The sequence below is a fragment of the Rhinolophus sinicus genome, linkage group LG02 (genome assembly GCF_036562045.2).
Source record: "Rhinolophus sinicus isolate RSC01 linkage group LG02, ASM3656204v1, whole genome shotgun sequence".
NCBI classification, from domain to species: domain Eukaryota; kingdom Metazoa; phylum Chordata; class Mammalia; order Chiroptera; family Rhinolophidae; genus Rhinolophus; species Rhinolophus sinicus.
In genome coordinates, this window is record NC_133752.1 from 43,311,372 (window position 1) to 43,324,551 (window position 13,180).

At 31.5% G+C, this 13,180-nt stretch overlaps 1 protein-coding gene across 4 annotated transcripts in view; it reads right to left on the reverse strand.

Moving 5' to 3' along the window:
- CCSER1 (coiled-coil serine rich protein 1) overlaps positions 1-13,180 on the reverse strand; it is a 1,114,085-nt gene that overhangs the window by 644,586 nt on the left and 456,319 nt on the right. For all 4 annotated transcript variants that reach the window (XM_074323491.1, XM_074323495.1, XM_074323500.1 and 1 more), the window contains exon 7: positions 8,904-8,981. In XM_074323491.1, coding sequence (XP_074179592.1) covers positions 8,904-8,981 — 78 coding nt within the window. The remainder of the gene's footprint in view (positions 1-8,903; positions 8,982-13,180) is intronic.

Consider the following 13,180-nt stretch of genomic DNA (forward strand, 5'->3'; position numbering starts at 1 on the left):
TTAATGGAAATTAAAAGAGCATTGAAAAAAAAAAATACCCAAATGAGTACAATGATGGATATGTATAAACATTTCACAGAATCTCTTGTTTTTGTCTACATTTCCTCTAACCCAAACTCCTCAGACTTGACTGAGAATTTAATAGCATTGAAAATTGTATTAATAAAAGAATATCATATATCAATATGGTATATTAAAGATTGCTGAAAATCTTTGTCATTTCCCATCAAGAAATGCAGTTTATTTTACCTTCCCTTGAGTCAAGGTTGACCCCATGTACAGAAAAGAGGTAACATAGCAGTCTTGAGTCTATCTTTTATGGGCTGAATTATGTCCTGCCAGAATTCATATGTTGAAGGTCCAATGGCCAGTACCTCTGAATGTAACCATATTTGGAGATAAGATATTCAAAGAAGTGATTAAGTTAACACGAGGTTGTTAGGGTAGGCCCTAATTCAATATGACTAGTGTCTTCATAAGAATAGAAAGAAACTAACAGAAAAAATGCCATGTGAAAGCATAGCAAAAAGAGGGCCATCCACAAGCCAAGAAGAGAGTTTCACCAGGAACCAACCCTGCCAGCACCTTGATTTTGGACTTCTAGCCTTCAGAACTGTGAAAAAATGTATTTTTGTTATTTAAGCCACCTTGTCTGTGATATTTTGTTATAGCAGCCCTAGAAAACGAATATAGTATCCTTAGAAAGGTCTGCTTGCAGGGATGGCCATTGGATGGACTCAGAGAACTCGACTGGTAAACAGTGTCCCACACTCATATCAAACATTCCATAAATGATAAATAGCCAGTTGTGTCTAAACTATTTGCACAAACAGCATTTTGTATGATGAACATCAGATTTCTTCCTAAGAGTTTGGAATTTCTGTGTACTCTAGGCTCAGGGTTCCTATGTGAACAGCCCCCAATAAAATCTTTGGGTGCTGAATTTCCAATGGGCTTCACTAGGTAGAAACATCACATATTTTGCTGGGAGAAGACTGTGAGTGCAGAATTCTTTGAGTCTTTCTAACAAATCTCAGGATGTAGGGGTAGTCTTGGGGACCATCCACACACTATGTAGTTGCTTAGCCAACATAGAAGGATGTGGCGGGGAAGCTGCCTGTTTCTGTGTCTAGTCCTTACTGGCCTGGTGGCTTCCACTTCTTCTTCTCTTAGAACATTCACTGTGGGGGAAGCCAGCTGTCATGTAACAAGTCTAACTACTCTAAAACCACCACAATGTGAGAAAACTCAAGCTAGTCCATAAAATGTCATCTTGGATGTCTGTCCCACTTGATCTTTCAGATAACTGCATTCTCATGCTACATCTTACTGTACCCACTTGCAAAACCTCAAATAAGAACTATCCAGATATGCTCAGTCAACCTACAGAATCATAAACAACAATAAGAAATTATTGTTTTAGGTTGCAAGTTTTGCACTGGTTTACTGTGCAGAAATAGATAACTGAAACAATAATTTTATTTTTAGGTCATCAAAAAAATTGCGTAAAATATGCATATGGTAGATAAGCGATCCCTCCTAAAATTTATTTCCATTAGGGAAACACATTGATATCACTCCGTATTAAAAATATTATCATACCATAAGTTGATCCCTTAAATATATAATCACACTATAATTTTACATTCTAAATTCATCAGCTGTATCTTGGAGCTTTTTTCTTTTTCTTTTCTTTTTTTTTTTTTGCCCACTTATTCCTTTCATTATGCACTTAGGAACCTTAGGAATTCTGTTCCATAATTATTGACCTATATGAATCCACATCAAAATATAAGTTAAATCTAGCTTTAGCTGTGTGGTTTTCAGTTATCTGGGAGAAAAAAGTAGATTACCAGAAATGAGTATTCTTTGTATTATTGAATACCAGCCCTAGTAAAACTGATATTATCTGCCATCTCACATTTAGTCTCTCTGACTCAATACTACTAACAAAATCAAACCAAACCAACAAATATGTAAGACTTCATTAATCTCTATATCATGATATCTACTTATTTGAAACATCAGAAACATAACAAAATATAAAAATAGAAAATAGAGAATGTTAGAATTAGAAATAATCTCTGAGATTGATTTTTTTTTTTTTTGATATCCAATGTATAAACCATTAACAAATCCTGCTGACTCACATTCAAAATGCGTCCAAAATTCCACCAATGCTTACTCTCTCATCTTTTACCACTCCAGGTTAAACTATATCTCTCACCTATAGAAACCATGACTTCTTTCTTCTATCATATCCAGTGTTTCCTATATCTACACAGAAGTCAGAGTAATAGTTTTAAAAGGAAGTCAGATTTTGTCATTCTTTTCCCAAAACACTTGAATGGTTTCCTACCTCATGTAAAGTAAGATCCAAAGTCTTCACTACGGCCTACCAGACCTGTCATGATCCGGTTTCTCTCTGACCCAATCTCTTATTATTTGCCCCCTCATTTACTCTGCTTCAGCCCCAATGGAACTCTCGAGGATTATAAAAAGGCCAAGTGTTCTCCCGCCTCATAAATTTTGTACTTGTTCTCAGGCCTCTTCCCAAACATAGATACGTGACTTTTTCCCTTTCTTCATTATGATCTCTACTAAAATATCCCCTAATCAGAGTGCCCTTCTTTGACCATCATTTTTGAAATAGCAACACACTTTAGAGTCACTTTCTATCCTCAAAATCCTGCTTTATTTTTCATTGTAACATGTATTATTCCTACCTGACATGTTATGTATTCATTTGTTTACTACCGTGTTTCCCCCAAAATATGACCTAGCCGGACAATCAGCTCTAATGCGTCTTTTGGAGCAAAAATTAATATAAGACCCGGTCTTATTTTACTATTATATTATATTATATTATATTATATTATATTATATTATATTATATTATACCAGGTATAATATAATAATATAATATAATATAATATAATATAATATAATATAATATAATACAGGGTCTTATATTAATTTTTGCTCCAAAAGACACATTAGAGTTGATTGTGCGGCTAGGTCTTATATTTGAAGAAACACAATATCTATCTCTTCTCACTAGAGTCCAAATACCATGAAAGCAGGAATTTAGTCTGTGTTGCTTACATTGAAACACCAGTGCCTAAAATATTATTAGGTTGGTGCAAAAGTAATTGCGATTTTTGCAATTATTTTTAACCTTTTAAACCACAATTACTTTTGTAAAAAACCTAATATCAAACACATGGTAGGTTGCTCAATAAATTGAGTCATTAACAGATAGCCTGGTAAAAAAATGGCCAGAAATACAAACTATATCATTTGGGGTTTTTCTGGGACCTAGGAAGAGTGAGTTTTAATAATAAGAGTGACGATTTAATTCATTGAACAGAAAACAACAATAAATGTTTACACAAAAATATATAAATCTATGCAGAATATGCAACAGATGATATTGTGGAGGTCATGCCATTATCTGACTCCTCTCTCCTGGAGTCTCCAAATGTGTTCTTTTCCATTATGATGTTTTCAGTCAAAATAAACTGACACTACTTAGCACACTGGTGGTTTTTTTTTCTTTTCTTTTTTTTTTTTTTTTACATATAAACAGTAAAATATCAACATATCAACAGTGCTTTGTTCATAATGTAGTTTTTCCCCTGTGTTGAATGTGACTGAACAATATTCCTATATCGGACTTTGCATTAGAAGGTCATCTGGTTAACTCATTGGGGAGGTTTGGGAAATTAAAGAAAAAATATACTATGGTGTATTACTGATAAAAAAGATAGTATAAGTCCTGATTGTTCAGAAATGATTATGTATTAATTTTACTCAAGTTACATTTCATTATATTTACCAGTTTTCCCGTAAGACAAATTTATTATATTACTTCTCCCTCATAATTAATGAAAATTAATGAATGTTTTCATTAATTACTGTTTATGAGAAGAATCTGATATATGAGGGTATAAAATGAATAGCATGACTTTTAGGAATGAATATTAAACACTATTTTTCATCAAAATAAAGGATTTATGTTTAAAGTACATTTCTACTCTCACATTTGGAAATAAAGTATGAGGGGTTGAGTTAAAATATTTCTGCTTCATGTTATTTATAACATATAGAACTTTCTTGCCTTAACTTAGATATAATATCCCTTCGATAAAAAATAAAAATTAATACATCTACTGCATACTATATGTCTTTCTAAGCAGTTTCTATTTCTTAACGTGTTTACCTTATAATATGCCAATGAAGAAGTGATTGCTGTTGTTGCCATTTTATAGATGGCAGAATTGGGTCACGAAGGCTCAGGGTCACCCAGATAGAAAATGGCAGAACTAAGATTTGTTCCCAGGTAGTCTGCAAACGAGGCTACAACTCTCTTTTCTACTTAAAAATAAATATTGTTTTTAAAGTAGAAATAAATGGTTATGACAAAAACTACAGAAAAACATGTTTTTTTAATGTATAATCCATTCAAATAATTGACGGTTGATATATATATATATATATATATATATATATATATGTTTGTTTGTTTTTTCCTATATACTAACTATTATATATAATTAAGGGCTAACTTTGTGTGTTACTAAGTCCTGAATATTGGCTCTATGGTTAAGTGGAGTTAGCATCATTTCTCCCCCTAACATCCCAGCATTGCATGACAGGATAGATTTTTGAGACCTTAATTTATTTCTCTATTTCCACCTCTCTGTCCCTTGCTTAAACAAGGTGATTCTGTTTGCAGAAGAATTTTCAGACACTTCAGATCATTCCTGTCCTCAATCCTGTTTCTAAAATGTTTCCAAGTCCAAAGGAAACAGGGATAATATTTGAGAAAAATTGGAAGAGACAGAGTTTCTCTAGTCTAGAATAAATGGTGATTTCTGGAGATGAGGAAAAGGAATCAGAGAACTTTGGATTTTATAAGGAGAGGAGACTCAGGAAAGAGCCCAGCACCACTTTGTGGCAGCTCTGTGGAGAGGGTGGCTCCACTGTGTTATCTAGGCACTGGATACCCAACCTCATTAGACACTTAAGGAATCCAAATATTACAGAGAAGCAGCAGTCAATGGGCCAAAAAAAGCAATGTGTTATTTTTATTAATTTTTAGGCTTTGAAGATTGGTGAACAGAGGGTATACTTCAGTGCCTTCGTGTACTTTTGAAGCAGAGTCTGAAGAAAAATAGAGTTAAATTTGTTTCTATTGTGTTGAATTTATCACAGGATAAAGATAAAAGGGTAAAGGAGGAAAATACATTTTCTAACATCTAATCAAAAAATGATGCTTTTGGGAGGAAAAGAGACCGAATCTAGCAACCGTGCTTCATTGAAGTATAAATGCATTTAAAAATATGTGATGAATGTGGTTGGTAAAGAGATCATGGCCTATAATAATGTGTATTATTATGGAAGAGTCAGGAACAATGAACCAGCTTTAGCTTCAAGAATTTTAGTTCTAAGAACGGATTAATGCTGTTAATATACACATGAGTTACAAGGGTCATCCTACTAAAGAACAGTAATATTTGGTGGACCCAAGGCATCTTTGATGTGGAACATTGGACTGAGCCTAACACAGGGAGGGAGGAGGCAGATTAGATTGGAAGTGATTAGACCATTGAGAGATATCAAGAAGAATGGCAGAGAGAAAATGTAGAATAGGGTAAAATAGGAATATCAAAATTAACAGTGTCAATTTAGTTCAGTGTTATTCTGCAGAAATACATTAAAAAATGTAATTAACAGTTAAGCAATGTACTCTTCTTTTTTCAAATCAAAGTCTTGAACTTTTATTTAATGATCTTGAACTTTCATGATTCTATTATGGTTATCTGATAAAATATTCCCAGCAATACAAAAGGAGTTATCCCTTGGCCTTCCATCATGATGCAGCAGCATACGACAGTGTATATAGTTTATGTAATGCTGAATACTTTATTAAAAAGATAGGAGTTACACATTTGCCTTTTGTTTCCTTATGTATGTCTATAACAACAGTTTGCACAATTACATGAATTTGGAATCCTAGAAACTTCTCTCAGCACCAAGAGTCTGACTGGGAAATCTGTGAGTTTATAACTTGCAGTATATATAGAAGATTATGCATTATACATCTTCTCCTATGAAGAGATATACTCAAATGCATTCATGGCCAGACATAAATACACTAGGAAATGGTGATGACTGAGGTGAAACGGCATTCATGTGCCCTGTCAAAGATGGAAAAAATCTGCTTGTCTATGGTCAATCAGTTCTAAATTAATGAAAGACAGAATTCCCTGCAGTAGTTTAAAGGAAGACTGGATAGATTTTTGTGGGAAATAACATTTCTGAAAGACTAGCTGAGCCAAACAAATTACTACAGAGATGGGTTTCAAATGCCAAGTGCAAGTTTAAGAAGTTTAGTAGGAAGTGAACTGCTCTGTGGATAAAATAGAGAAGTGAGTAAGTGTATGGGGTTTGGACTATCTTTCAGTGCAGATCTGTTTTTGTTTACAAATTAAATTGAAGAATGGAATCCAATACTAATCTGTTAAAAAATACTGCCTTATTGTGCAAAAAGAAGCTTCTAATCCCAAACAAGATTTAATTGTCATGTTTAAGTCATGTATCTCCAAAGTTTAACCTACTTTTCTTGACTTCTTGGGAGATAGTCTCTAGAATGCTACCCAGTTTTCTTCCACATTTAAATTAACAGATCCTACTGTGGTACTATCGGCTTATTGATAGCCAATTTCTCATCTAATGCTCAAGTCAAGAATAAAGATAGAGATAGTAGTGGGAAAGGAATGATTAGGATATGGATACACACACACACACACACACACACACACACACACACACATCTGAATGTCATTCTAAAGATGATAAAGGAAAGCATTCACCTTGATACACATTTGAGCCAAAGCAGGATATTTTCCTCCAACTATTGCATGAGTACTTCCAAAACAGCCAAAAAAAAAAAAAAAAAAAAAAGAAGAAGAAAAAGATGGAATACATTTTTTTTAGTAACTTAATTACTTCCCAGGAAAAAAGGTAAACTCAATTCCCTCAATCAGCTATCAAAGCTTATCTTTAGAGAGCCTTGTCTTTTAATATCATTGCGGATGATTACGGAGCTGGGTGCTGGACACTGTCCTATTACAATTTACAATACAGAAATAAAAAAAAAAGCAAATGCAAGAGTTTTATTTCATAATTTCAAACTTTGAACACCTTTAAATACTAGTGGGATGTTTTTATATCTGATAAAAAGATTTGAAAAAATACAAATAATATTACTTTCACAAAAGCAGTAAATTAAGAGGTCTTATAACTATATTGGCTATCAAAATCCAATATTATATATTATAAGCACTTGCAAGTTTTAAATACTGATAAAACCAATTACACATATTAACATGGAACAATATTGATTTTTGAGAACCAATCATAGAAACTAACTAAAATAATTTTATTTATATTAGCTTTATGTCAGCAGATTTTGGAATATATCTGAACTTTTATTTTACCTCTATTAAAAAATACATTAATTTCAAGGAGTGTAGGAATTGTCACTATATTAAAACGATAAAATGGTTTCTGATGACACTATGGAAATCCAACTTAAATCTTGTTAAAGATATGCTTCTAGTGTAAATTTTGTCCTATACACCAAGAAGAAAATATCAAGTAACACTAAGCTTTGAAACATTTGTATTATTTTCTCCTTTTGTTGTAGAATAATAAAGAAATAGTTTTCAATAAATAATGTAATCAGAATACTATTCAGTATTTAACAATTCTCTTATATAAAATGAGCTTTTAACAATTATTATTGTCTATCACTAAGGAACAAACCATGCATAATTAGGAAAACTAAGATCCATAATGGAATTCATAACCTTCTATTATTTTCATTTTAACAATACAGCAAATATTCAGTATATGGAAATGCATGCGAGTACTAGGTGTATGCAGTATGAAGTTGAATAAGATATAGTCTTCATAAGAAAAAGAGAAAAACAACTACAAGAATAACAATTTTATGATAAATACAAAAATCATGAAAGTAATTATAAACCCCCAAATGTACATCTACAGGTCTTCAAACCAAACTGAACTGTAACTACGGCATGTATGTGCATCATCCCACCTTTCCAAGTTTTTCTTTTTTTTCCCCATGATCTTAAGGAATGTCTTTATTTATAGTAATCCCAATTAAATCTTAATATCCTTGAAACAAATATAAAGAAGCTGGTCTACAATCTTAGGCTTAAAGAGAAACATATAATCTTAACTAGCAAAACAGAAAGATAACTTCATGTTTGTAATGTATATAGCCTCCCAAACTGTAGAATTTTACTAATCACATTAGTTAAATACTTATTTGCTTATTTACTTACATATTTTAAAAATATAATGTGTTTTGAGGAATAATTCTATATTTCAATTCTTGATTTTGACTATTATTTTATAAAGATTAGATAATTAATTATTTATGACCTAGAGCCATTAATGAAAATTTAACCAGCTAATGAAAATTTTATCACTCCATGAGGGCTGAACGTTCATTCTAAATTTATTGCTTAAATAATAAAAACAAAAGGTTTAGAACCTCTAATTCATGTGACATCAAACTACGATATTGAAATCACTGTCTCTTACATGCAAGACAAACAATGTATTCCATAAAGTATTAATTTCTATTCAAAACCTTTACCATTATCTAGCAACTAGAATGACAGCAAAACAAAATGAAACAATAAAAAAATTAGCATTTGAAATAAGATCCTTATAGATTAAAGTAGTTCACATTACCATCTATGCGTGAAGCATCTATTTTACCATAGTAAAACAAATATTTATTAACTACCCTAAAATATTATAAACAATTATTTGTTTGTATTTTATTTATTTATTTTTTTTACCTTGAAAGGCAATGGCTCTTCAGTAAGAGGACTAACAGGAAGTGAAGTGGTGCTACTTGCCGGACTCATGTCTGCACTCTGCCAGAAAAACAAAATTGAATTAATGAGACACTTTTTGTAGTCATTTTCATTATTCTTAATTTAGAATTTAATTTTATTAAAATAAAAAAATAAATAAATGAATATGGGTGGGGAAAATTTCAAATTATTGTTACATAACAAATTCTTCTTTATTTAGAAATAAATGGTTATCTGAGAAATTAGTGAAAGTATCACAATGTACATTACAAATGCACTTTATTAAAGGCAATGATCATCTCTCCTGTTAGGGTGGTATTTAGTATTATGTTTGCTTAATTCATATTTTTACCTTTTCTTTGAAAATTATACTGCAGTTGTAATTATTCACTCTGTTGCTATTTGCATGTCTTTTAGGCTGATATTCAAATAAGCATTATTAATATTTTTGCAATGTTAAATCATTGTACCCAGTTTTTATTCATTATGAAAATCATATTTGCCATTAATATACAATTGCGCAATGAGAAATATTAATTTTTTAAAATTCCCATATCCATAGCCCCTGACATTTTACAACCTTTCTTTTTATATTCTGCTAAACAAGAAAATTCAGGACAAGAGATATATACAAATATAAAAGACTTATTGGAATGCTACTAATATTGGTTTTCTAGTCTTTTAAAAATAAAACCAGTTAAAACTTCTTAAATAAGATATTAGCTTAAAAAAATAGGGGTTAGAAGCTCTTCATTATTTTTTCTAAAAGCAAGAAAAGAATACTAATAATAGGTAGCAACGGAAGTTATTTTACTATGTTTTTAACTTGTTCTCTCAGAGGAATCTTACATTCAAGAAGATAAGCAAATAAAACATGGAAAAGAACGCACACCTACGTTTTTCAGCTTTTTCCCCCAAATGTACATGCACACAAATACAAAAAAAAAAAGTACAGTTAATATTAAAACAAAATAATTGAATTAATCTTGATTGATATAAGGGAGCAAGTAGACAAATTTGACTGACTTAAATTCGAACAAAAAAAAGCAAATACAAAGAATAGCTGCTGCAACTGCTATAAATTCTTAGACTCTCTTTCTATTCAAAATTACTTTCAATTTAGCATACAACAAATTGGACATATTTAAAGTATCCATTAAAGTGGGCCTATTTCTCATTGTCTAGTTCAGAAACAATGGATAAAAACTATAAACATAAGTATCAAGATAATCATAGTATAATTTTTATATAACATATATCCACTTTAGAAATTTATATAAGCCTGCACATTGAGTTAGAATGTCTAAATAAAAAAATTAGGTAAAAACTGAACAATAATATATTAAAGGAAGCAGAATAATACATGCACAACATAACTGAGGTGAGTTAGCTCCTGACTTTAATTTCTAAATGTATTAGGAGTCCCTTGGACATTTATTTGATCAAAATTAGGAAATACTCTGAATTGCCAACTTCAGCTATCTGATTATATGATTTAATGGAGAAACAAAGGTTTTCTTGGGAATGAATTTACTGCAGGATTCTAACATTAGAAATGAGTGATTTTTTGTTTTGTTTTCAGGAAGAGGCAAACAAGACTTGTGAGCTGTTTCTCTCATCGTTAGAGTTTTCATGAGAAATTAAGCAAGTGATACAATGCGGTTCATACAAGTATGTAGTTGAATTATCTGATGTATCCTGAAATATTGGTATTCTTTCTGCATAGCGTATTAAAGTATTTGCCCTTCAAAATCACATATTCAGGAGAGAAAGATGACATTCAATTGTGAAAATTGAAAAGCCTGGATCATATTCTTGCAGATGAAGGTATTTGAACTTCCATAAGAAGAAGAGCTCAAAATCAAGTTTCATAGTTAACTTATTTTAGGGTTGAGGTCTCCTACAACTTTCTAGAAATAAATGTGCTATCCTAAGACTAGAAAGAAGACTCTAAAATTTGCATCATGTAACCTTGATTCTTTTAATGTGGTTCTTAGAGAAAATTTGTTCTAGCTTTCACTTTGAAATCCACCTTCTGGTGTGCCACTTTAATTCTAATGCTCTTAGGAAATCTTGAGAAAAATGTTTTTTAAAAAAGTCAATCTTATATGACAATAACTGATAAATTGCACTTAATTACCAAGTTGAGAAATATATATATATCAAGAAATAGAATACAAATCTTCAGTTTTAGTTTATTGTTTTCCCATTTGCATTTCAGTGACCTATAATTTAGCTGTCATTCCAATTTGTTTATTCTTTTAGATAAAATACTACACTAAAACCTTCAGATATGTCTTATCCATACATCATACCTAAATTCATGTACTTTTCAGTCAATGATAGCAATACCAATGCAATTGTATATCCAAATACAAATTAACAAAGTATTTCATAAGTTGCATGTGATGTTTTTAAAAGCTAACAGTATGTATTCTTCCACAGTTTCTTTATAAAATATTTTGTTAGATTTATGGATTCATCTGCTTTTGAAATACTTCAGAGACTGTGGAAATGGTTGGTTAATAATTTTATGAAAGTCAATCCCATGGAATATAGAAGACTTATTCTGTACAAGAAGGAAATTGTAATCATAATCAAAAATAAAAAGTTTATTTAAAATGTTCTTCATTAGTGATATAACTAGGCTTTTCAGGATTATAGCACATGACTGTGATTTTACTGATAGCTTCTTAGCTTCCATCAGGGTTTTTATAACTCTCATAAAATTAAATTTTGACAGACCATTGGGATGCTGAAGCTCTCTACCAAAGAATCTTTAATCCTCTAGGAAGATATCACTAAAAAACTGTTGTTAAATTGTTTTGCATGTTTTTATGTTCCAAATGGGAATGTTGAAGGAAAGTTTTAGCCATGAAATGATCTATTTGTTTGGGTACTCTTAAGGTGTTTGGCGAGTGAGTTTTCATTATTAATATTTACTGAATGCCATAATTCTATAGTACAGATCCATTAATTATACCTCTCCCAAAAGCATAATTAATGGATCTGTCCTATGGGATTAAAGTTTATTTATAAGGATTTCTTGCAGTGAAACATGATCAATTGAGCTCAAATCTGTTGAGTACATAAACAGATTTGAGTGTAAGCAAAATATTTTAATTTTTTAAGCCATTAGGGTATATCTTATAAAGTATGAATAATTCTCTAGGTCTAATAAAACAAAATGGTCACCTAAATGTGCTAACACTAATGTATCTTATAGTTCTAAAATTATATAAAATACATGAACCACATGTTATATAGTATGTGCTGTTTTAATAATCAGTGTTGTTACTATTGACAAAGTACATAGGATAATTTCGATTTCTGTAGTATAAATGGGCTACTTTTCTTGAAAATGTTGTTAGATGTGTCAGTTTTCTGTGAAAATTCAGTCATTTATTCACTCATCCATTCAATAATTATTGAGTACACATTAGGCTGCCCTGCCCTTAGATTTTAAGTTTGCCATGATTCATCCCACTTATAAGACATGGTTGTCCCAAGGACTTAGTAAGAAAAGGGAACACAGAGCATCTAATTGTGGCACAGAGAGAAATTCTTCATATGTTAGTGGGTGGACTCTTTAACGCCAATGGTGTCCTTCATCAGGTATCTTACAAATGACAATAAGCCAAAAGTCTCAGTCTCCTCCAATCCAGGGTGCTGACCACTAAATTTCTGTGATGAAGCAGGTTAGCCATGGGAAAACCAATTCCACTCACTTCATTCCTTAAGTGGTATATACTCATGCTTCCTTGTTTATTGTTTTGGCTGTAAAGCAAAATGAGAGTGACAGTAAATTGAGTTCAATATCTAAAGTAGGACTAGCTCTTTGTATTTTGGCCAAGCTCAATAACCTTACCAATTTATGTCACATCTTTTTTTGGTCCTATTTATTCCAAATGAAAATGCAAGTTTATTTATTTTTTCTTTATATGTTCTTGTATTTGATACCTGCTGCTTTTCCTTCTTAGCATCTATGTTAAAATTTGAATTTTCCTTTGCAGAGCGATTTCTCCTAAACTCCCAATCCATTTGTTTTGAGTAGTGTTGATCCAATATCCTTGCAATAGGTATATGAGCATACAGCAAAAGCCTGGCCAACCTTTCCTATTGGAGCCAAATAATTTAAATGAAGCTCAAATAAGGGAACTGTGTTGGGATTTGGAGAAAGAGGTGCTCTCAGTCAACTAAAGCTGCTAAGGTCAAAGAATGTGTTTTTATTTGATTTGCCAGTGGTCGGTCACCAAGTA